General features: G+C 46.9%; 1 protein-coding gene across 1 annotated transcript in view; it reads right to left on the bottom strand.

Moving 5' to 3' along the window:
- The window catches only part of SERINC4 (serine incorporator 4), a 293,672-nt gene that overhangs the window by 234,430 nt on the left and 34,492 nt on the right, over positions 1 to 24,750 (bottom strand). Inside the window, exon 4 of the mRNA XM_086958994.1 lies at positions 14,117 to 14,210. Coding sequence (XP_086815120.1) covers positions 14,117 to 14,210 — 94 coding nt within the window. The remainder of the gene's footprint in view (positions 1 to 14,116; positions 14,211 to 24,750) is intronic.

Genomic DNA, 24,750 nt, shown 5'->3' with positions numbered 1-24,750 from the left:
AGCATGTGCTTAGGGATTAAAAATGCATAGCTTTAGTAAATGTCTGGCGATAAAAGTAGGACGGTGGACTCAAAACTGAAAAGTGGCATTTATGAATTAACTAAAACAAAAAATACCTATTTAGTTAAAATGGATTTTTGCTTGTGATCTTTTACAGAGGCCCCTGAGGAAGGGACGAGGTCCCGAAATGCATTGGGCCGACATTTTCAACGATCGTCGAAATATGAATGTTTGGTTGTATGATTGTTAATACAACAAATGTATCTTTTTGGATCTAATGCAATTGAATAATGTAAGGTTTAACATTCGCAGTACATAATCATTGAAATTTCATGAGCAATTGAATAAATGATCACAAATAAATGTGAAAACCAAGTGATACTAGTCATTAATGTGTAAAGAGAGAGTTATTGAAAGAATTTGAATAGGTGGAAATAATTTAACAGTCCGCTGTGCGCTTGGTTAGGTTGTGATATTTTTATCACGTACCATTTCCTTTTGATTATTTTCATAAACTTAGGGACAGGCAGCCCTACGTCACTAAGCAGCACGCCATTGAAAGTTTAACATTCAGTTACAGTTTGTTTACGCAGTTAAAAAAACGATCAACAGGTGTGCCTACGGCCATTCCAACACCCAATGTCCATGGAGCTGATGCCTTCCCTGGCAGTCACTGTGTGCTTTGAGAACCCCTCCACGTCCTGCCTGTCCCACTCAATCACTGGTCAAGTTTGCATTTTCTCCTGAAACCCTCGTTGTGTTTCAGCCATGCTTCCCCCTGATACTTCAACGGTACCTCGTGCACTTTCTGTTCATACAGAATGAGTGCCGCCGCGCTCTGGGGGAATTTCTCCACAAAAACACAAGACAGGGTCCTGAATGCTTTAAACCAATTCTCAATTGTTCTCTCTACTATGGGTTTTCGCCTCTCCCTCCTATCATCGTCTTTCTTGTCCTGTACTGTCAGGTCTAAGCCTGCCTGGTGTACCTCTAGCAGGGTGAACATTTCTATAAACTCCTTCCTCCATACCCTCTCTTTCACGGCTAGTGGGATGAGATTGGCCAAACCTAGGAGTTTTGTGGTTGTGGGAGGATTGCTCGGGAAAGGGCGCAGGTATGCGCTGGCTGGCTTCCCTTTTGGGTCTGCGCCCTCGGCTGTTGCCCCCCCGTACCCCACATTGTTGGCCCCTTTGTGCGCGCTCCTCTGGTGAGGCCACCACACCGTGTTGTGCCATTTGGGGGTTCTGTTTCCCTTTATCAGCTGCCCTTTTCCCGCCGCCCCTTATATCTGGCTCTTGCCCTGGCTCCTTGCCTCCCCCCCTGGCTTCCTGCGCCCCATGGTGGACCTAACCCAAAAGGGGATCCTGCCCCCAGCCACTGCCACCTGCGGCCCATGGTGGACCTAACCCAAAAGGGGATCCTGCCTCCAGTCACTGCCACCATGGCGTCCAAGCTGGTGGTCTCCAAGCTTCCCCTTGGAAACCTTGCTGGTCCCTCCATTGCCCTAGCTGCCAAGGAGGCTGATTGTTCCAGCGCTCCTGCATTGCCAAATTACTCACATCTTGTTGCATGCCCAAGTTAACAATTTGCCCTGGGACTCTTCCTGTTCGGCTATCGCACTGAACCTGCCCATGCGCCCCCCTCTGCTTCTTTTGTGGTGCTTACCCTTGTCCGTGCTGATCTAACCGCTGGGCGAGTCCTGAGAGGCCGTCGTGCTGGCTACAGACCCCTCGTCCTCGCTGCTTTCCTTGGCATCAGAGCTGGGCACCAGCTCGGGTGATGCCGCCCTCCTGCTCCTGGCTCGTGCACCCAAGCACCCGCCCTGCACTGCCTTCCTTGCCGCCGGGACCTTGGCCCTTGTCTCAGGATACTCTGCGGGGGCCACCCTTCAGGCTGAATGCCCCTTCGTCCCGGATTTCTTGTTGGGTGGTGCCAGCGGGATGCCTGTCGCTGTTTCTTCCCTTTTCCATGGGCTCCCTCCTTTATCTGTCGGTCCACCCATGATTTCCCTTTCAGAGCCACTAATGCCCTAGCCCAGACTAGCATTGCTTGTAGATCCTCTTCCAGCTCTGGGAAGTTGTTCACCCTCTGCCTCTTCTGCCCCTTCTGGGCGTGTCTGCTTTGCCTTCTGTGTCCCTGAAGCGAGCGGGAAGTTGTGCTGCCCTCCGGCTGCCCCGTGCTTGCTGGCCATCCCACTGCGATTTCGCCTGCTGTGCCCTGTTGATGAGATGGTGGGCTCATGGCCGTGGCACAAAGGGTCCTGAGTGCTTGAGCTCACCAGCTTGCCCCACCAACTGTGATGATTGTGCTTGGTGCCCCAAGTTGCGTATTTAGTCCTTGTCAAACAACGTTTGCAGTAGCCAAGCCTCCTTTAAATATTCCCAATTCAAGGCAATTCACTCCTCCTGCAATCAGCATGTCTTTGAGGGCTGTGCTTGGTGTTCCAACTGCCAAAAATAGCATATTTAAACCTTACCGCTCATCACCCAATGCTGTGGAAGAAGTTCTCTCAATACTCCCCAAATCACAGTGCAAAAGGCCTTTTCTGCCCTGTTTCCTGTTTTCATATATCCCCAAAGCTCAGATCCAGCCTCCGGTGGTGTCTTGAGGGCTCCTGCCCCTTTAAGAGGCCTGCTAGTGCTCTACTTCTGCCCCGTTAAGGCCGCATGTTAGAGGCTTGGCCTAATGCTGAGGCGCTAGCGGCGGTTCTTACCAGCTCCAAAAAGCTCCTGCTGTCCCGCACTGCAGGTACCCCTTGAGGCCGCTCCAGCCCCTCTTGGCAAAGCGGCAAAAGCGGGATACGAAGCAGGCAGGCCGGGATCAACGAGGACGGCAAAAACTGACAGACAATCCAAGGGCGCCTGCCGATGTAGGAAGCAGCACCCGGTCGGGATAACTTGTACCGGGGACCCTGCCGCACGTAACCTCCTTTCTTTACTTGCAGCGCAGGCCGCGTCCCAAGGCGCAGGAAAATATACCCCGGAGTGGGACGCCGAGGACCCAAGGTCGGGTCAGGTCAATTTGGGACGCCTGAGGTAAAAACCAAATGCCGGGTCAGCAGCTGGCCGAGTCCCGAGGCCAAGGCAGGGGAAGAAGGCAGCTCCCAAAGCAGGGATTTAGCTCGCTAATGTCTTGGTCACGTTGCGACAGGACGTCCTTCTTTGCTTGCTACTCTCGCCGTGGGAGGGGATTCCTTCTTCCTCTATGCCTTCGGCTTGCGGCCTGCTCTCCTGATTGGGAGAGGCTGAGTTAAACTTGGGCGACCAATTGCGGTCGCACCCTTGCGCCAAGGAGAAGGGGGGTGGGAGGGGCAGGGGCCTTCCCGCCTCATAGCGCGTTTGGTACGGGCCCCCATTGGGTCCAGCTTTGCCTGCCCCGGCCAAGGCTTCTTATTTCTGTTAGTGTACACCATGCACTGGCCTGTCATTCATTTATGACCTAAGATCCCCGGATTGTTTGTTTGCTAATGCTGACTGCTATTGCTACATATAATGGTAACTATTTAATGAATGAATGAATGACTACGCACTTATATAGCGCATGGCTACCCGGAGGCATCCCAGCTCATTAGGTAACCGAGTCATTTTCCAACGGCTCAGGAGAACAAAAAGGTCTTTAACATTTAACAATATGTTGGTAATGTGTTTTGCATTATGATAGTGTACCTTATGCTCAAAGCCATATAACATATATTGTTCTAGCTTAGGCCTAGAGTTTTTTATTTGGATATTCATAGGTAGTGTTGTGTAGTTTCCACCAATCAGTAGGAAATGCACATTTGTGGACAACATAAATTTAGGATGGTGCCAGACTGATACCATGCAACCCATTAGGATATGTTGTCCCTTGGACCAGCTACCTTGCAGATCCCCCTGTTAGCCCCCCCCCGCTCAGACCTAAGCAGGGAGTGAGCAGTTATGGCAGCCATTGAACGTGGCAAATCTGTTACCTCAGGAACCGTGGCAACAGACTTCAAACTTTCGCTCTGTCTCTTGTGCTTTCTTTTGCTCAAAGAAACATACAACGAACACACAGAGGGGTGTTTGCAATATTTATTGAACCCTAGTCATTCTTGTATAGAATATATGGGCTGCGATGATAATAAACAGAAGCAGATGAAAGATATAATGACTGTCAACACTGAGAATAAAACATGAGTTCCACTATCTTGTTTAGACAGATTATATCTGCATACATATAAAAGATTATAACAATCAAGCATACCCCTACGATGTATGTAGGCATGTATGTATTTGTTTTTGTAGAGCGCACATTTCACCATTAGGTCTCATAGCGCTGGCAGAGGGTATGGGAGATGCGAAAGGGAGAGGTTATTATGCTGCTGCCTTGAATAAAAGTGTTTTAAGTTCTCTCCGGAAGATTTTGTGATTCTGATTGGATCTTAGAGCTGTAGGCAGGGAGTTCCATGCCAAGGGGCCAACCTTTGAGAAACTCCTGTCTCCATTTCTAACAGTACGAACTCTAGGTATCTTTAAGAGATATTTGTTTGAGGATCGTAATGTTCTTTCTGGGCAGTGTTCCTGAAGTTTGTTTTTTAAGTATTTCGGGGCTAGACCATTTAGTGATTTGTGCACTAGGTAACAGATCTTAAACCTTATGCGCTTTCTGACTGGAAGCCAGTGCAGTTTCTTCAGGCAAGGGACAGAGGAAGTGCGTGGGGGTAGGTCGAAGGTCAGTCTGGCTGCTGCATTTTGGAGTGTCTGCAGTTTACTTAGTGTGCCCTCGTTTGCATCAGCGAGGAGTGCATTACCATAATCAAGGCGGCTAGTAATTAAGCCTTGAATCAGTGGTTTGCGATAGCACAGGGGTAGCCATTTGAATATTTTCCTTAAGGTCCTCATAAGACCTATGCAGGTGTGTACTAATTTGTTTGTATGGGGGACCATGGATAGCTTGTCATCGAGGGTGAAGCCCAGATTCCAAACAGTATCTTTAGGGGATGGGCAGGGTCCAAGTTCTGTTGGCCCCTGCCTACGTGTTTAGGGTGTTGATGTACGGTCTGCCAAGAAAACCCCAGTCTCAATGATCTAACCCCTTTACCTGATGGGTAAGAGTGTGTGACCACGTCTTGGTCACAAACTGGACACACCTCACGGAGATGTCAGTCAGCTACTAGGCGAAAGCTTCAGTGTACAGGGACGCCTCTAGACCAGCAGATGTCTCTCCTATAATTATGGTAAAATATTAAAGGCTATATATAGAAAATGGCAGCCTTGCCTTGGGCCGAGATTGTGATCGAGCAGCCACTGTTTGTGTTCTACAGATAGCTGTGTCGCCATATGGATGCAATATTAAACACATTTACATTATGCATTAGAGAGGCCTTGCACTAATGCCAAAGCAGTATGATAGTATGCTCATGAAGTGTTGTACGTCAGCAAGGTCAGTCTAAGTATCACAAATGCAAAACGTGTGTCAAACGATAATGAGGCAAAGAGAAGGCAACTTTAGGAAAACGGATTTGTATACATGCAAGAATGACACAAATTCCCACAGTGCCTAACAAGGGCACATGACAGTAGAACTGTGTAAATTTCCAATACATTCTTCACATTTGCCCCTGTAATCATCGGTACAATTTTACAAGCTAGCCTTGAGAAACAATAAAATAAACAGCATTGTCAGCTCTTTCAGGCAGAGAAATTAATCTTGTAATTCAGAGAGCCTGTTTCTCCACTACCAAGGACACTGCCTAAGAGCTGGGCTCTCACTGACAAAGTCTGCCCTCTGGGCACAGGGCAGCTTGACTGTACCAAACAGATAATGTACTGCTCCTCTCAACATTGCATGGTATTTATTCTAATATTTATTTATGTATTTATTTGTTTTGAAGGTTTTATATAGCGCTAGCTCCACCCAAGGGTATCAGAGCGCTTAACATCAGCAGAGGTAATAAACAAGAAAGCAACAATAGCAAGGAATGAAACAAATTATACAGTTGGTCAAACAAAATACAAGGAACCATTTACAGTACATAATGAGAAGAGTGCATATAAGATAAAAAACCAGTAGAAAGAACAGGAATGTCGTTATAGATAACAATTTTACAGTACGCCAAGGAAGGCTCAGAGGACATTGTAGGGAGTGGGGGAGTATAATGAAGGTGAGGGTGGTGAGGAGGGTGTCAGGAGGGGGTGAGTGAGTGTGAGGGGTAGGCATGGTTGCCTAAGGAGGGGATCAGGGAATTAATTTCCCCAATATTTAGTGACGAAGTGTATTTTAGGGTTTCTTTTGAAGCTGGCATAGGAGGGGTTGCATCGAAGGTCTTTGGGGAGGGCGTTCCAGATGGTTGGGGCCTTGCCAGAGAAGGAGTGGGATTGTGAGGCTTTTTTTTTAGTAGAGGGGGTATGAGAAACAGTTGGTGCTTCCCAGCGTTCGGGTGCAGCCAGCTTTTTTGAGTTTAGTTGATAGGTAGGTTGGAGACTTCTCATAGAGAGCTTTGTGTATGATACAGGCAATTGTATAGGAGGATCTGCCTTTGATGGGGAGCCATTTGAGGGCCTTGAGGGCAGTTGAGATGCGGTCAAAACGTTTACAGTTTGTTGTAAGTCTGGCTGCGAGGTTGAGGATGGATTTGATAGGGGCAAGGTGAATTTTGTGAGTAACAGAGAGAAGGGCATTTCCGTAGTCGATTTTGGATAGGACAAGAGATTGGATAATTAATTTTAAGTCTTCAGCTGGAATAAGAGGTTTGATTTTTTTTGAGATGCCAGAGTGTGAAAATTGCACTTTTTGTTGAATTCTTCACATGGGAATTTAGTGTGAGATTATTGTTTGATGGTGATGCTGAGTGATTTGACAGATTCGGCGTGGGAGAGAGGGCAGCTTAGGGCATTAGGGTCAGCAATCCATGTTTGAATGGGGAGAGGGTTGTTTTGGGAGAGAAGAGGATGATCTCAGTTTTGTTAGGGCTGAGTTTAAGATGGTTTTTATGGAACCAAGTTTGTATCTGGGTTAGTGCTGTGTTAAGGTGCAGGATATCGGAATGGAATTTTATTTTATAGTACAGTTGGGTGTCGTCAGCGTACAGGTGATAGTTGATTTTGGCTTGTTTAAGTATAAGGGTAAGGGGTTCCATAAAGAGGTTGAAAAGGGCAGGAGAGGGGTGGATTCTTGAGGGACACCTAGGGAGACAGATGTTGGGCTAGAGAGGCAGTTTTGGATTTTAATTTGTTGGGTTCTATGTTGGAAGTAGGAGGTGAACCAGTTGAGGACAGTGCCATTAATGCCAAAGCGATCTTTGAGTGTATTGAGTAAGGTAGGGTGGTAAACCTTGTCAAATGCAGTGGTGAGGTCAAGAAGGATGAGTAGGTAGGTCTCATCCTTGTCCAGGGCAGGTGAATATCATTGACTGTATTGAGCAGTGCAGTTTCAGTGCTGCAGCCTTTGCGGAAGCCAGATTGTAGGGTGTCTAGAAGGTTGAATGTGTCAATGTGTTCGTCCAGTTGAAGTAGGGCGCACTTTTCGAGGGCTTTGGAGAGGAGGGGGAGGTTGGAGATAGGGCGGAGATTGTTAGGGTCATTGGAGTTAGCTTTGGGATTTCTGGGGATGGGAGTGATTTGTCCGAGTTGAAGGGAGATAGGAACATTCCCTGTTGAGAGGGAGGCGTTAATGATGTTGGTCCAGTAGGGAACAATGACGTGTTTGAGATCTTGGACGAGTGCGGAAGGGAGAGGGTCTATAGTGTGGGAGTGAAAATTGTGCCAAGAGGCGTTATTTTTGAGCAGAGTGTTAGTAAGGGGGGCTTCAGGGGGGGTATGTGATGGGAGGAGGAGTGAGGGAGTCAGGGGTGTTTTCAAGGGGAGGGGAGGATAAGGTGTAGTATCCAGGGGATGTTGAGGTGTGAGCGAGGGTTGAGGATCAAGGAAAGCACGGTCAATTTTGGCAATTTTTTCACATTTGTTATTGGAGGCCACCGGGTTGAGGGGTGCAGGGGAGGTTTGATTTCTAATAATGTTGAACAGTTCTCTAGGTCTGTTTTTGGCATGTGAGAGTTGTAGACGGAAGAAAAATGCTTTTTCCATAAGAAGATCTTTCAATTTTAAGGAGAGCAAGATGGGATTGGGAAGGGTAAACCATGATTTAGAGGGGGCATTTTTTAGCGTTTTACTTTTCAGAGGGGCAAGCTGGTCTAAGAACCTCAGAGAAAGTTTTGTTAAAGTGCTCAATGAGGTGATTTGCATTTGAAGAGGGAGGGTGAGACTGAGTTGGGATTGGAGTTTAAGTTCCAGTGAGCTGGGGGGAATTTGCTTCAGATTTCTGGTCAAAATTGTAGTTTTGTTGTTTTTTATAGGGGCGGGTGGGGCAGGGGGTGTAGATCGTGAACAGAATTAGATGGTGGTCAGACCAGTCGATAGGGATGATGTTGGTTAAGGATGCCAGATCAGGGTTGGAGATGATGGCGTCTAGAATTGCTCCTTTGGCGCGGGTATGGTAGTGGCAAAGTTGCTTGAGGTTGCTAATCTCAATAAGGTTATTGAGAAGGTTGATTGTAGGATCATCGTGTTCATTCCAGTGCAGGTTGAGATCTCCTAGGGAGAGATTTTTGGAGTTGGAAAGTAGCGATTTAGTTAGAAGGTCAGATAGCTCTTCGGCAAAGGTAAGGGGTTCACCAGGAGGGTGGTAGATGTTATGAAGTCGTATTGGGGGGGAGTTTTTCATTTCAAGTTCGGCTCCTAAGTATTCAAACCTTTGCGTAGTCAGTGTTATTGATAGGGGAGAGTTGTAGTTCTTCTTTAAAGATGATTGCTAGACCACCCCCTATTTTTTCAGGTCTGTCTTTTCTGAGAATACAGTAGCCGGGGGGCAAGAAGGTCAAGGATGGGTGTAGAGTGGTTTTTGAGCCAGTTTTCAGTGAAGAAGGCGATGTTGGTAACTTCGTTAAGGATGATTTCTGAGATTTCGGTCGCATGCCGGACGCCCGACCTGCAGTTCACAAGCATGCAGGTAAGGGGTTTAGGGTTGGGGTTAAGGGAGGGGAGTAGTTGAATGGTGGTGAGTTGAGGTGGGGTCTGGGGGAGCTAGGATAGTCAGGAATTCTGCTAGTCTCCAAGATAACAGGAATATTAGAGTGAGAGGGGGACAGATCTTTAAGTGGAGGTTTGTTAAGGTAGGCATTGCAGAGGACAGAGAGGTCGGGCGGAATAGGTATTCGAGGTTCGAAGGGCCCTGTGAGAGCGGGTGAGGAGGGGCGTTGTTAACCAATGCTTGGGGTATGAGTGTTTTTGAGAGCTGGAACGTGGGGCAGAGGGCTAGGAGGGGCGGGTTGTGGATTTGTAGGATTTGAACCGATTGAAACTTTTTATGAATAGGGTAAGTTCAGTAACCAGGGTAGAGTGGTTGTAGTCCAAGTTACGAAGTGTCTGGTTGAGGTTGGTGAGGAGGGAAGTGGATGTGGCTGGAATGGAGGAGGAGTTAGGGACGGAGTGGCTAGGGTGAGAAGGTTTATAGTTTGGAGAGGGCGGTTCGCCAGGAGGGGTTGGTGTAGGTAGTTCAGTGTTTGAAGGAGGAGTGGGGAAGGCCAGGGTTTGGGGAGGGGGGGCCGGTGTTGGGAGGGAGGGATGTGCATGATGTAAGATGCACTGGTGGGGAGTCAGGGGGAAAGGGGGAGAGGTGAGGGGAGAGTGTGAAGGTCGAGAGGGGATGTGGGAACGACGTACTGGGTGGAGGTAAAATTTGTGGAGGAGGGGCCAAGGGTATGAGGGACATAATGGGTGGAGGTCTAATTTGTGGAAGAGGGGGCAAGGGTATGAGGGTTTATGGTCATTATGGCACGGTTCAGAGGGGGAGGAGGGGTGGTAGGGAGGTTATAGGGTGTAGGTGGTGGGCGGTCATTAGGGGACATGGGAATTTGGAGGAAGGTATTAGGGGAGTAGACGGGGCGGGATCCAGAGAAGGAGGTAGAATAGGAGTTAAGAAGAGGGATGTGTCATTACGGGTAGGAGAGTTCTGGGGGTGTGGAGTTTGTCTCTGGGAGGCGGAGGAGAGCTGGGAGGGGGCAGGGGAGGGAGCTGGTGTGGGGAGGGGAGAGAGGATTGTGACAGGGGAGAGTTCAAGAGAGGGTGACAGAGTAGAAGTCGTTGTACGGGGAGAGGGTCAGGAGTTGGGGCAGCTGTGGGGAGCCAGGAGGGTTTTTGGGATTGTGAAGGTATTGGGGGACGAGTAGGCAGTGACAGCCAGTCAGAAAGAGTGCTGAAGAGAACAAAAATTGTGAGGTGCTGCTCTGACGCTTGGATCAGGATGTTTCCAGTTTTGTAGATGGAAATGGCTATTTCACCAGGGAAAAGAGAGGTTGGAGAAGTGGCAAGTTTGTAACCGTGGGGGATTTTAATTGCGCTAGATACTGGGAGGTGGCGTATAAAGGTGCTCTTCCATTTGGAGGGGCGCTTGGTGTAGAAAATATAGTTTGTTTTAATGGGGAACGTGGGGCTGTGGTAGTTGTCTTCAATTAGGGTTTCAGGATATCGGGTTATAAATTTATGTTTAAGATTCTTTTTGGCATTTTTTGAAAGGTTGGGAGGGTATGGAATGGTCCATGTTTGGTGAGGGCGGGGTGTTCGTCGGTTAGGGCAGGAGGAGGGCGTGGTGTGCGGACGGTGTTGAGGTGGAAATGATGGTGAGGTTAGGCTGGGGGAGAAAAGGGGTGCAGGCGAGGAGAGGGGGGGAGAAGTTTTAAAGAAGGAGGTTTGGGTAAGAGCGCGGGGAGAGGGTGTGGACAGAGGGAGGGGTTAGTTTTGGAAGTCACAGCAGCAAATCTGGGAGGGGAGGGTAAGAATGATGCGCATTGGCAGGGTCGGAGGGGGATATGAGAATTTTGGGCAAGGTAGGGGTGGGCGGGGGGATATTAGGATTTGGAAGCTTGTCATTATAGAGCTTAGAAAGGCGCAGGTTGATACCCAGGACAGTCTTTGGGGTAAGGGTGAAGGGGAGGTATGCAGGAGGGTTAAAGTGAGGTTAGATTCAGAGTTCGAGTAGGCAGTAGTGTTTCTCAGTGGGTGAAGAATAGGGAATACATTGTTAAGCAGAGAGGAGTATTGAATGAATAGGGAGGGGTGTGGAAATGCAGGTAGTGAAAAACAACAACAGTAATAATAAACATAGGATCAGGACAGACAATTTATGGCCCCTACATAGTCAAAAGACCGTTACAGGTGGGTTACAGTGCATATGTCTATGGATCAGATTAGATAGTGAAGGTGGGTTGAATGACAGTGAGTGAAAGGAAAGAGACAATAGCTTATAGGTTACAGAATCAATACATTCAGTTTAATATACATGTGGATTTAATTAAAGAAACAATGAGGAGATATAAGGAAAAGAAGAGCACATAGGGGAAGAAGAGGAAAATGAGAGCGAAAGGGGAGGATCTCAAGGGGGAGAGTTCAGAGCAGGTCGGTAAAGTGCATGTGGGTGGGGTTAGATAGGAGGGGGAGATTAATGGTTGAGAAGTATAAAGAGAGACAGGAAGACAGGGTTAGGGCAACAGCTTAATAGCACTGAGTATATACGTGGGAGAGATCTTAATTGGCAGCAAAAGTATAAAATGGTATTACAGTATCAAGGCAATCTCAATAGTGTTTTAAGGGATGAATTAGGAATTCAGGCTAAGGATGGTCAGGCGTGGCTGCAGAGGATTAGCTTAGAATGTTCCAGATTTGTTGGAGATAGTGTAGGGTCGTGTTCTTAGAGATCAGGCCCAAGAAACAGAGTATGTCCTCCTGTTATGGCGAGAGATGAGGCAAAAGGAGTACGGGGCATGCCCTGGGGCATGTCATAGCCAAAGTAAGGGCAGCGTTGGACCTTCGATTGCGGCTTAACATGGTGGCAGTGATCATGAGATCGATCGGAGGTTGGGGGAGGTCATCTGTGCAGCCGGCGAGGAGCCTTTTTGCTCTGCAGTGGAGGAGGAGTTCGGGATCAGCTCCTGCTACCACCCTTGCGACAAACAGGGACGCCGTCCGGGAACTTAGGAGGGACTCGGTTTCACTCGGATAGAGAGGTTCCAGCAGAACCTGTCTCATTGTTATATCAGCCTCACGCAGCCTCGGGCAGTTTTTCGTCCAGAGTCAAAGGTCTCAGCGGGCCCAAGTGAGGCATCAGGCTCATGGGATCTCTGGGCTGTCTCAGAAGAGTTTACCGAAGTGTAGCGGGGGCCACTGCTTAGACCTACCAGGTCCTAAACGAGGATTAGGGGGGCCTCAGTGGCCCAATTCCGGCATCGGCCACTGGCGAGGCTTGATGGGTCCCAGCAGGTCCAAATTTCCGCATCAGCCTAAAGCGACCTTAGTGAAGGCCGCGGGTGGGGGTCCCCGTTCAGCGGGTTTCAAGCAGGCAGCGGGGAGCTGCTGCTCGTACCAACCAGGTCCTGAGCGAGGATCGGGGGGCTTCAGTGCACCAATATAGGCATCGGTCTCAGGCAAGGGGTGGATTGAGGGGGCCCAGCAGGCCTTAGGTGACCTCAGGGGACATTGGGCCAGTTGACCGGTGAGGGTCCCAGTGGGTATATTTATGCCCTCCAGTACAAGTTCAAGGGATCACGGACTTGGGGTTTTCAGCGGGCCCTCTTCAGACGTCGGCCTCAGGGTGCCTCGGGCAGACTTGGCGAGATTTTGGCAATCGACGATAATGAGGTAACTGTGGGCCCAGCTTCAGGCATCAGCCACAAAGAAGAATCCCTGGGGTAGTCCTCTTGTTCAAGGTGCGGTCTTGGCATCGGCTTCCGGAGAGGCGAGGATTTGAGGGGTCCCGGCAGGTCTCAAACGGGCTCAAACAACCTCAAGGCAATTTGCAGGCGAGGGTTTCAGTGAGCCCAATTTTGACATCCGGTTCAAGGGATCTCGGGGCCGCGCCTACGGGCTTAAGGCGAGCAGCAAGGAGCCACTGCACGGATTCACCAGAACCCGGGTGCCGGTCTGGGGATTTCAAAAGTCGCAATGCAGGCATCAGCCTCAGGTGAGCAGCGGGGAGCCACTGCACGGACCTACTGGTTTCCTGGCGCCGATTATGGGGCTTTCAGCGCATTTCAGCGGGCCCTCTTCCGGCGTCGGCCTCAGGGGGCCTCGGTCAGGCTTGGCGAGATTTTTGTAAGCCGCTGGTTCCAGTCGACGATCGAGAGGTCACAGTGGGCCTAGCTTCGGGCATCTGCCTCAGCGAATCCCCGGGGAAGTCCTCACGTTCGAGGAACGGTCGGGCCAGTTCAGGAGCCGAGCAGCAGGGACCTACAATGCAGGTCTTTGGTGAGGATCGAGGGGCCCCTATCGTGGGTGGAACTGCTGGTGTGCCTCGAGAGCTAGGGTGCGAGGAAGTCCGGTCTGGTTGAGTCCCCGCAGAGTCTTGGGGTAGGTCGTTTGCTAAATATTTTCTTTGGTATTCTTACAATGTTCTTTCTGTAATTGTCGCTGGTATCAATGTGGTGGTCGGATGGGTCAGATGGCTGGGTAAACAGGGGTTAAATACCAATTTAGTATTCCCCAACCCAGGAGCTCGGCAGTAGAGCTCCTACTCGGCAGCCGTCTTGGTTTACCGCACAGTGTTCAAACTTAGTAAGGACCCAATTGGAAGAGGTCTTAACATGCTATCCTTCATCATATTATTTACTTTCTGTTTATTCCTTATCACCACACATACTGTGATATTCACTACCATAGGTTTGCATATATTGTAGATTAGTTTGGCTATATTAAAAGCCTCTACTAATTGCAATCCAGCTGCCTTCTGTGTGTGCTCTCTTTGAGGAAAGGGTGAGGAGTACCCACAAAAATACCTGTAGTTTCTGGCAAGTAACGCTAATTCCTAACGTGGATCCTTGCCAGGTTAAGTTTGGGAGAGGTTCACTGGACACCTGTGCATTTCCATGGTACAAATGTCAGGTTGTTATACCTGCATGGCCTGGGGCTAAATGAAATCTACCAGGTGTGACGAGGATTGGTGTCGTACACAGCATAGGATTCTTTGATTCAGAAGAGTTACAGACACAATACATGGGTTTCCAATCATTAAATAACTTCACTGTCAACAAAAATGGATGTCAAAAATACATGCACTGAAAACAAGTACCAGGGAAATTTGTTATAGACAACCTCTATTGGAAACTCACCAGTTCTTATTCCAGCTGTGAGCAAAGGCTGTAATCAACACCAATTGAACGAGGACAAAGGAGAATCCACCACAGACGCCCACATAGTGCCACACTGGGAGCGGGAGAGAAAATCATCATGCCATGCCACCGCAAAAGAAATTAGAATACAGACAAAACATTGGAATCACTATAATGTACACAAATCATGAAGAAGAAAGGCTCATGCAAGTTTTGTTTTTTAATCCAAGATATTCTGCAAAAGCAGCTCAACGCAAAAAGATCTTTTTAAAAAAAGAATATCTTTATTTAAGTGTTATAGAAAAATAAAGCAACAGTTCAGAGCATAAGCTTACATCCAAAGTAAAAGAACACAACAGAGGAGGAAAGATATGATGTGCAACCATTCACAGAAGGCAAGCATGTAGCAACAAGAGTAAAAGTTAATACAAATAAAATACAACAGCAATCGAGACAATATCAGAGTACACATAAAAAGTCAAGATCAGAGTCATAGATCTGGTGTTTCCCCCAATGGACAGAGGCCGTAGTGTCTAAGCTAACCACCCCAAACCTTGAAGAACTTACGAAGGCACCCTAAACTTCTGTACATTACTTTCTCGACAGCCATATAGTTATCGATCCCCGTCTTCCATTCGGTATTGGTAGGAACCCCCGGGGCAAACCAATGGTGCGCCACATCTCGTTTAGCCACCACCAGCCCCAAGTTGCAGAAAATAAGCTGCAGGCTAAGAACATCAACATCACCTTGGACACCCAATATAATGTATTTGGAATCATGAGGAATTACTTTTTTCCAACACTCGGCTGAGTTCCGACAACACCCATTCCCAGTATGGCTCAATGGCTAGGCAATCCCATAGAGTATGCATGAATGTACCTCTACCATCCTCACAGCGCAGGCAGGCAGGCAGGGCGGGTAGTCTGCCCTTCCTCTGTGATGCAGGTGACCCCTGTCATAGTAGAACTGATGTAGGATGTTGAGTTGAATCAAGCACAGTCATGACTTTATAGCCACTTCCCTCAGGTGCATCAGGGCCGCCTCCCAATCAATATCCTCCAATTCACCCATGTCCACCTCCCATCTGGCCCTCAGCTTAGTCAATGTGTCCAGCAAATTATTTTTCGGCATCCTATAGGTGAGAGAGAGTGCCTTGCGTTCTAGTTCCTCAAGTAACAACATACCCTCCAGCAGGGCATACCCAGGGACATCTAGGTCTCCTAGACTAATCAAATGCCATGCATGTCTCAGCTGCGCATACTTGAGATACTGGCTCCGGGGCATAAATATTCTTGTATTTTAATCAAAACGCTCCTGGTTCTTGTTCATGTTAACACAGGATTTCAGATAATAAAGACAAGTTCTTCTAGACATAATAATCCATTTGTCAGGGAGGCAAATGTATAAGAGTTAGAAATACAAAGTACATTAATTTTCTGAGGTTTTTATTATTAGTTTATGCTGTGAATCAATGCCCCTTGAGCTTGTGGAGCTTGGTGGCACTGTTAACTAAGAAATGTTGAAAATCAAGACGATAATCTGACGCATGTTTATGACATTGACTTTTGCAAGACCTGAAACCAGTCACGACCCCTGCAGGTAAGTGTGGGGGGTCAGGGAAGGGGTACGTCGACAGATGACAGAATAGGATTGATTTAATTTGCCCTATTCCAAAAAGTTAAACAAGGCAAGGAGAAAGGAATTGTTTGTAGTGTGCTTAAATTTAGAAAAATAGTTACATGCAATTGTTTAAAATTGCAAAGGTACCTCGATCTATGCTCTGCTCCTTTTCAGAACGACAGGATTTATATGGATTGGCAAGGAGGCCATTTATTAAAATATCTATAATTGCGGGGATTCCTTCTCAAGCATATGATAGGTCCAGATTCGGCTATGAAGTTACCATTAGTAGAGGCAATGATAAGTAGGTCTCGGATTTATGAGATACTGATTAAGGGATTCCCCGATGAAATTGGGGTGCATAACTTAAAATGGGAATCCAGAGTAGGATCAGAAGGGTCTTTTATGGTGGATTCTTTGCAATTGGCAAATAAGGTTCTCTTAACAGGAAGTTTGAGGGGCCAACATTTGATGTCAATTTTTAATTTATATTATACACCAGCAAAAGTAGCAAAATGGGGGGGTAGGTTTGGGGGTAAATGTAATAGATGTGGTTTACCGTCGGCGGACAGCTTACATATTCTTTTGCCTCAGTTTGGATATATTTCTCCAGAAGATTGTTAGGTTTTTGAGGGTGATTATTGGTACACGAGTTCTAATTACCCCCTCACTAATGATTTTGGAGGTTCAGGATATAATGAGAGAGAATGAAGTAGTGAGGTGGAGTCTTATTTTTAATTTTTGGCTATGGCAGTAGCTCGCCTCTGTATTACGTCACAATGGATAAGTCCAGATCCCCCAGCATTTGTAATCTGGAGAGTAAGACTTTTATTTCTTTACAATACTGAATTCCCTCTATATAACCTCAAAGGAAAAATAAAAGAGAATCAGTCATAGGATATGGGCCCCTATTACTACTTGGCCTAGGGACCAATAAAGGCAATAAAGGATGTGTGCTATCCTGAGGAAAAACAATTCTAAAATGGGCTTCTACTGGGAGTCTGGACCCTTTCGCCACTTTAGATGTTTTGCGCTGATTTCGTCAATGATAAATTGCTATATGTACTGCATCGATTGTTGTGGGCTCCCAGTATCACCTGCTTGAAGGGCAGAAAGGACGACGGGGGGTCTTTTTTTGAGAGGGGCCAGGTTTACTTTTGGTGGGAAAATCTATTTCTAATAGCACATGTGATAGCTACGCAGTTTTTTTTTTTTTTTTAAATATGTGTTCCTGCTGTGGATATTTATATACATTTTGTTTGTGTTAAGATTTTATTATTTAATTAATTATATATACCTTATTGTAATGACTGCAGTGAAAAGTAATGAATTATAGGATATCACGTAAAACAAATAAAACATTTAAAACAAGCATTGGCATAGCCAATAGGTCTCGTTTTTGGAACCTTATAAGTATTTAGTTATGAAGCATAATATCCTTAGTGAAACAACATCAACTGTTGCATGGCTAAACACTTATTGATTCATTTATTTATTTATTGAAGTTTTGTCTAGCGCTAGCTGGACCCGAGGGTATCAGAGCGCTTCACATCAAATACAAATAAGCACCCACAAAACAGTGAGGATGGTAAACAAGAGCAGGGAGCACAGGCGGGAAGTAAAAGTCTGCACAATAACAACATGTGCGCACTACAGGGCGGAGATCGAGAGCGAATCATCCGGCTCTGGGATCATAGAGATAGTGGTCTTTCAAAGTCAAACGTGGAGTTCTCGTTACGATCCAGAGCGCTCAAGGAAGAGGGCTTTGAGTAGCATCTTGAATTTCGGGAAGGAGGCAGTCATTCTGATATGGGGGGGGGGGTGGAGTTCCATATCTTGGGAGCATTACCCGCAAAGGATTTACTAGCTGTTTTGTGTTTCTGTGATTTCAAAGGAATGAGTAGGAGCGTGTTGGAGCTTCTGAGGTTCTTAGACTGACCGGCCCTTTTGAGTTTTGTGGTCAGATATTCTGGTTTGCCTGTATGCAGAGCTTTGTGTGTGAGGCAAGCTGTACGAAAGCTGGCTCGTTGGTCAATAGGGAGACACTTCAGATCCTTGAGAGCCGGGGAGATGTGCTCGTATTTCTTTGTTCCCGAGACCATTCTTGCTACGGCGTTGAGGGTAGTGGCCAGAGGTCCGAGGTGAGATTTGACTGTTCCAGTCAGAGCTGCAATGCCATAGTCAATTCTGGAGAGCACCAGTGTCTGAGTGGCTTGTTTCAGATCTTTCGTGGGGAGCGAGGGTTTCAGTTTGTAGAGAAGTTTCAGGTTAAGGAAAGCACTTTTGGCAGTTTTTGAGATGTGTTCTTTCATGTCCGGTTTGGGGTCAAGAGTGATCCCTAGGGATTTTACAGAGTCTGAAGGTACAAGATTAACATTAAGGGCTTTGAGCCATTCTGCTATTTGGGGGTTTTCATCTTTATTCGAGATGAGGAGCACTTCAGTTTTTTCTTCATTGAGTTTGAGGTGGTTGGATGCGAGCCAATGTTGAACCTCTGTGAGTGTGCCATTCAGTCTGTTAATGTCTGCGATCGAAGGGGTTTCCAGATAGAGTTGTGTGTCATCCGCGTAGAGGTGGAAGGGGATGTTCCTTAGAATTGATGTGAGGGGCTCCATGTAGATGTTGAAAAGTTACGGTTAGAGTACTGACCCCTGTGGGACTCCTCTACTAATGGGGAGGGGGTCCGATTTGAAGCTTTTGTTTTTTATTCTTTGTGTGCGGTTGTTGAGAAAGGAGGAGAACCATTTTAGAACCTCCTGGAGGACATTAAGTAGCAGGGTATAATCAACTGTGTTGTACGCAGCCGAGAGGTCTAAGAGGATGAGAAGGCTACATTGGTTGGAGTAGAGCGACATGTGTAGATCATCCAGGACATTTAGGATTGCGGTTTCAGTGCTGCAGTCCTTTCTGAACCCTGATTGGTGTGGGTCGAGTAGATTTGTGTTCTCTAGGTGTTGGGTTAGCTGTGACAGCACACATCTTTCAAGAATTTTTGATAAGAGCGGAAGGTTCGAAACTGGTCTGAAGTTGTTCATGTCCTTGGGGTCAAGGCCAGGTTTTTTTAGGAGTGGCGTGACTTTACCTAATTTGAGGCAGTCAGGAATGGAGCCCTCGCTCAAAGAGCTGTAGATGATCTTGGCCCAAATTGGGGCTAGAGTGAGCTTCAGGTCTTTGGTCAGTCTTGGGGGTAGCTGATCAAGGGAGTGTGACAAGGGTTTAGCGGTGGCTATGAGATTGCTTATCACTTCAACCTGGATAGGCCGGAAGGATGACCAGCGAATAGCTGCGGTTGCTGGCCTGAAGTGGATAGTTGCCGGGGGGTGGGACTCTCTGCGAGATGCGGGCATAGCGCTGAATGATCGATCAATTTTGGCAATTTTTCATTGAAAAAGCTAGCAAAGTCGTCACAGTGGGATTTGGACGCCACCATGCTGGCTATCACTGAATTGGAGGTTTGGTTCCTGATGATGTTGAAGAGTTCTTTGGGGCGGTTTTTGACATTGTCTAGAGCAGAACAGAAGAAGGATGACTTTTTGCTCTTGATATGATTATAGTAGGTTTTGCGTGCTGCCTTGAGTTGGTCCCGGTTGATGGAGGTGGGGTTGTTCTTCCAGGTTCTTTCCATGGATCTAAGGTGTCTTCTTTCTTCATTAATGTCAGTGGAGAACCAAGACCTGGAGGGGATTCTTCTGGGTTTTTTTAGTTTCAGAGGTGCCAGCTGATCTAGGACGAGCTCCAGGTTGGAATGGTAGAGAGAGGTGAGTTCCGTGGTTGAGAGGAGCTCTGTCGAGTTCAGGAGGAGTGAGCTAAGTCCATCTTCAAGCTTGTCCGGGGGGACTCTTGATATGTTTCTGACCCACTGGGGGAGGTTTGAGTAGGTGGGAGGGATAGAGCTGAATGCTTGATATGAAAGAGAATGATGTGATGGTCTGACCAGTCCACCGGGATGATGTGATCAATCGAAATTGCATTTTTGTCCTCAATGATTACATCCAGGATCGCTCCTCTATGGTGTGTTTCCTCTGAGCAGTGTTGGATCATATCGTAGTCTTGTAGAAGGGTGGTGAGAGATTGGATGAGCAGGTTTTTGGCTTCATTCCATCTTAGGTTGAGGTCGCCCAGAATTATTCTGATATCGCTATTGAGAGCGGCTTGAGTGTACAGATCTGTCAACTGAGCGCCAAATTCGATAGAATTGCCTGGAGGATGGTACAGGAGAAGGCATTGAAGTGGACTGTGGTAAGGCGAATTGAAGTTAACCGAAAGGCATTCAAAGGAGTTATACAGGTAGGAGGGGATTCAGTGATGGAGAGGTCACTTTTGTGGATAATTGCTATTCCGCAACCTTTGTGTACGGGCCTGTCTTTGTGGATAATTGAGAAACCGGGCGGCACCAGCGTGTCCATGATGGGGAGGGATAGAGTGTTTAACCAAGTTTCTGTGACCAAGTTTTTTGTAACTCTGCAACCTAGTCCAGAAGGGAGTCGCTCCTTTTGTTAGGCAAATTTACTAAATTGAGGTTGAAGCAGAGAGACTCTTGAAATTGGGAAAAACAAGTCCACTTTTCTCATTGATGAGATGTCCGAGGTGGCGGCCATATTGGGGCCAGGCGGCCCTTAGCAGGTGAAGAAAGAACTGGAACTTGCGTGGGGGGGCAAGGTAGGGCGCCCCTGTAGAACGGCGCTTGGATCCTCTGGTTGCGGCGTCGGGTTGGCGATGCGTTTCACTGTAGTATGAGGTGACGTCACAGCACATCTGAGTCAATGAACGAGGTCTCATTGTGATACATTTCTGATGAAAACCATGAAGCACTTCACAGTTCTTTTGGATCTGTGCTCCCTGAATTGCATCTCGAGTGAATTTAAAAATCCCTTTGCAAAGCGGGGTATAAAGCGGGTCTGCATTCTCAAATGTGTCTAATAGCACGGCTGCTGGTGGGAGAAGGGCGGTGCTTTAGCTTCCTTGATGGGTGCACGGCCACATGTTTATAATGAACGTTGGTATGTAGGCATGGTATGGGCTTGTGGTGGGCGGGGCTTGTGCTGCACTGCATAAATAAACATATAATTCCCCACTAAAAAGAAAGTAACATGCCTATAATTGTTCAAGATCAAAGGGGGGATGCCACTCTGCTTGCTCAATTTCGGTGTAGAGTGCAGTGGTTTTACCAACAGGTAAAAGTGACGCGGCCGCGCAGGCATGAAAATGAAAGTGGCCAGATGGCGCCAGGAGCAGCAGCAGCCAGCGGGAGGAGCTGGACGCGCTCTGTGGTGGGGGAGGAGTGTTCGAAAGGAAAGCCATGATCGAGCGATGTGTGGAATGCTATTACAAAAAGCCATATGGCGGCTGCGCGCGTGCACGCGAGCGTAACCGCAAACTTGTGGTAGCACGTTGAAAAGCCACTAACTAAATGTCTCGCAGAGCATCGCATGTGCTGGCTCAGGCGAGACCTAAAAAACAAGTGACAGAACAACACCCCATCCCGCACCCCTCCCCTAAGCTTCCAATTGCCCACTGGTGAAGTCAGTGAGGATAATTTTTCGTACACAATGGTAGGTCACCATAAGGCAACCCAGGACATGAGCTAACTATCCCTTTTGATTCAAGGGTCCCACAACATCACATTTTCAGACCAGCATTGTACAGGAGTAAGTGCAGCAATTACAGCAGGTCACCCTCCAATTGTGCCAAGAGAGCTTGCATCATGACTCCCCAAGAAAACAGGTAGTCAGCTACTCGCCCATCACTACGTGTTCTGCGCATTTATGCTTCCTATGCCCTCTCCCACTCCAGTAAATCTCTCCTCCAGTCCCACTGATAGGGTTGCTAGTGCTTAGCCAGCTAATAACAATATGCCTCTTAGCCAGGACTAGTCCCAGAACTGTAAACCGTCTGCTAAGCTTTTTCTTAGCATTCTTGTGAAGCAGACCCAGCAGACACTGCTTTATCGTGCAAGGGGCCTCCCACTCCGTGATCACCTTGATTTGGGCCAGGATCTCCACCCAGTAGGACACAATAATCAGGCAGTGCCACAATACATGAAAAACATCAGCCACAGCACTTTTGCATCTAATGCAACTGATCTCTGGTGGCATTGATAGCATGCTGTCTCCTGGGTGAGTGATAGGCTATGTGTGCAAAGTTTATTGTGCTAGTTTAAACCTGGCATTTATCAATACTTGGGGCACTGCTTCATGAATTTTAAGCCAATCTTTGGAGCTAATGGGATCATTGCTAACGCGCTCCCATGCCTCTTCCACCCCTAGTGGTAGCAGTCTTCTGTCTGCACCCAAAGAACGGTACAAGTGTGCAATCAGCTTACGGCCTCCCACCAGTAAAAGAATGGTAAACAATGTCTGGGAAGGTTCTGGGTTCTCAGGAAACGATGACCAAACCTGCGGGGCCATAACCGCGATTTTTGCATTCCAGAGGAACTGCCCCAGACCCATGCCAAAGGACTCGAAGGCAAAGTGCATAGAGACAAATCGGCCCGCAAGGTAAAGGTCTGAGGACATAATGTATCCACCTTCCTGCCACCTATCAACCACCATAGTGTGAGCTATCTATAAAAAGGGTCACACGATCCACAAATCCAAACCAGGGGCATACAGTGCCCGTCGTAGTACTCGCTGCACTGCTCTCTCCCACAGGCAACACAGCAAATGGATCCCATGCGGGAGTGTGTCCGGTCCCCTCTACCCCAACATCAGTAGAGCCTCCAACTGGTGGCCATCATGTGAGGCCATCATGGGTACCTGCAAGGAGCGATCTTTCCCATTTTCTCTCATCTTCCAACCAGTGTTTCACATGCTGTAGGTATGCCGCCAGGTAGTAGAGCTCGAGGTTAGGGTCCTCAATCCTGCCTCTATTCAATCCTCTTTTGAGAATATCCAGACCTATTTTACACAGTTTTTCCCCTGGAGGATTTTCTATCCATGCACACAACATGTATACAGTTTAGTGCATTTAAGAAATCTTTGCATTTCAGTCTTGGTCCTCAAATTAAAGGCATACAATTGAAAGATATACTATTTGCCATCACACCACCTCAGATTTCTTCGTGCTTTTAGACTGTCTTTGTTTGAAAAGTGTTATTTTCCATTATATGACTAAAGGCATTAAACAATTGATTGGCCGACATATGCTACACTTCTATCCATATGTCACTGTAATTTGTATTGTTCAAATGTCCTCTTGAACAAATCAGCCCTCATCAAAATTTTGGGTATCATTCCATGTCACTCAGATAATCAACATTCTGAAATGTTTCATTTTGAGGATCGGTCATTATACTGCTTGTCATAAGGAAGCAAGGAAAAGAATGGTGTTGAGGTCTGCCAAACACTTAGTTTTCTATCTCCACAACCCCGATCAAACCCTTGCACATTTGGCACCTAAATATCACATATGTTCCTCATTGGTGTTTCTGCATTGAGTCATTATTTGATTAGAACCCTCATCTACTCTCACATCCTTTTTATAGTCACAGACCCCAACCTACGGCCCTTTTATGACATTAGAAACATTTACATTCGTTCCAATAAAATATTTCAATTTTAATCTTTAGACTGTTTATTCAGCGCATCTAGCACCTTGGGTTGAGCACATCAAATGTGATCTTCACCTACAAGACAATCACAGAGACAGAGCTAAGACATAAAGTCTAACATTCAGGAAATAGCCAGGGTTTTAACTGCTTTCTGAACTTTAACAGCACAGGTTCTTTCTTCAAGTGGAAGACTATTCCAGAGCTTTGCTGCCGCTACGGACCTGGTGTGGGATCTTTTTGTGTGGTGTTCTTATGTTTTTACTGTTTGAAGTGTTGCACAAATAAATTACGCGTTGCTTCTGATTTGAGTCCGATTGCTCTGTGCCAAGCTAGCAAGGGGGTGAGCACAAGTTAATTTGGGGATGTTGTGTCTTACCCTGAAAAGGATTGTGGTTGCAGCTTGAACAGGGCTCACAACCGAGTCAACCAAAAAACCAATTTCTTACAACCTGTTAAAATGTGTGAGTTTTGTTAAAAAGGACAGCTGTGACACTGGTCTATAATTTGCCAGTCGCCCATCCACTAATGAGTATTTTTTTTAAATAATGGTACGATCCGAGCATTCTTTCATTTAGTAGGTACAATATCAGAGATCAAAAATGAATTTGGTTGTATGGCATTACAATGGGGGCTTTTACCCCGCGTGCCATTACCACACTGCTTTTACAACGCAAGTCGTTAGAACGACTTGCGCTGAAAGGGCTGGATAGTGGAATAGTTTAATTTTCTATTCCAACTCCAGCCCACGTTACAGTAGGGAAGGTGTTGGAATAGAAAATTAACTATTCCCTATCCAACAGCGCCCTCCAGCGCAAGTCGTTGTAACGACTTGCGTTGTAAAAGCAGCGTTGTAATAGCAGTGCGGGGTAATACCCGCGTTGTAAAGGCTGTTTACCTCTCCGACGACCCATGGTCACCAAAGCCCTTCTGTCCTCTGCATTTAGTTTGGTAATATGATTTAAAATGTTAGGTTCTTTAATAGAGTTAACTTTAAATGAGAAGTCAGCACCTCAAAAAGCGCTCATAGTTAACTGCTCACTAAGCACCCATATTATTTGCTCGAAATAGTATGCAAACTGGTTGCATCTTGTTATGGAGTAGTCAGCCTCAAAGCAACCTGAAGATTGTTTTCATTTTCTAATGACTTGGAACCGCCTTAGTAATGTTTGGTGCATTTAAGATTCTTTCTAAATAATATATTTTCTTTTATTGCTTCTTTATATACATTATTCAATAGTCTGCCAATTAATTTTAGCAGCTATAGTATACCCATGCTGCCAAATGTGCTCCAATTGGAGTCATTTGCTCCCCATTTTATAACACACATTTGTAAAGCGCACAATCACCCGTTAGGGTCTCTAGGCGCTGGGGGCCGTCAGGAAGATTAAGCAAGCTATTGCCCAGAGTCGCATGGTGCTGGGCTAATCTGCCACCGGTGCCGGGGATCGAACCTTGATCCCCAGA

The sequence above is a fragment of the Lissotriton vulgaris genome, chromosome 2_1 (genome assembly GCF_964263255.1).
Source record: "Lissotriton vulgaris chromosome 2_1, aLisVul1.2, whole genome shotgun sequence".
Lineage (NCBI taxonomy): Eukaryota > Metazoa > Chordata > Amphibia > Caudata > Salamandridae > Lissotriton > Lissotriton vulgaris.
Note: the sequence above shows the minus strand (reverse complement) of the source record. Positions and strands in the feature narration are given on the sequence as shown.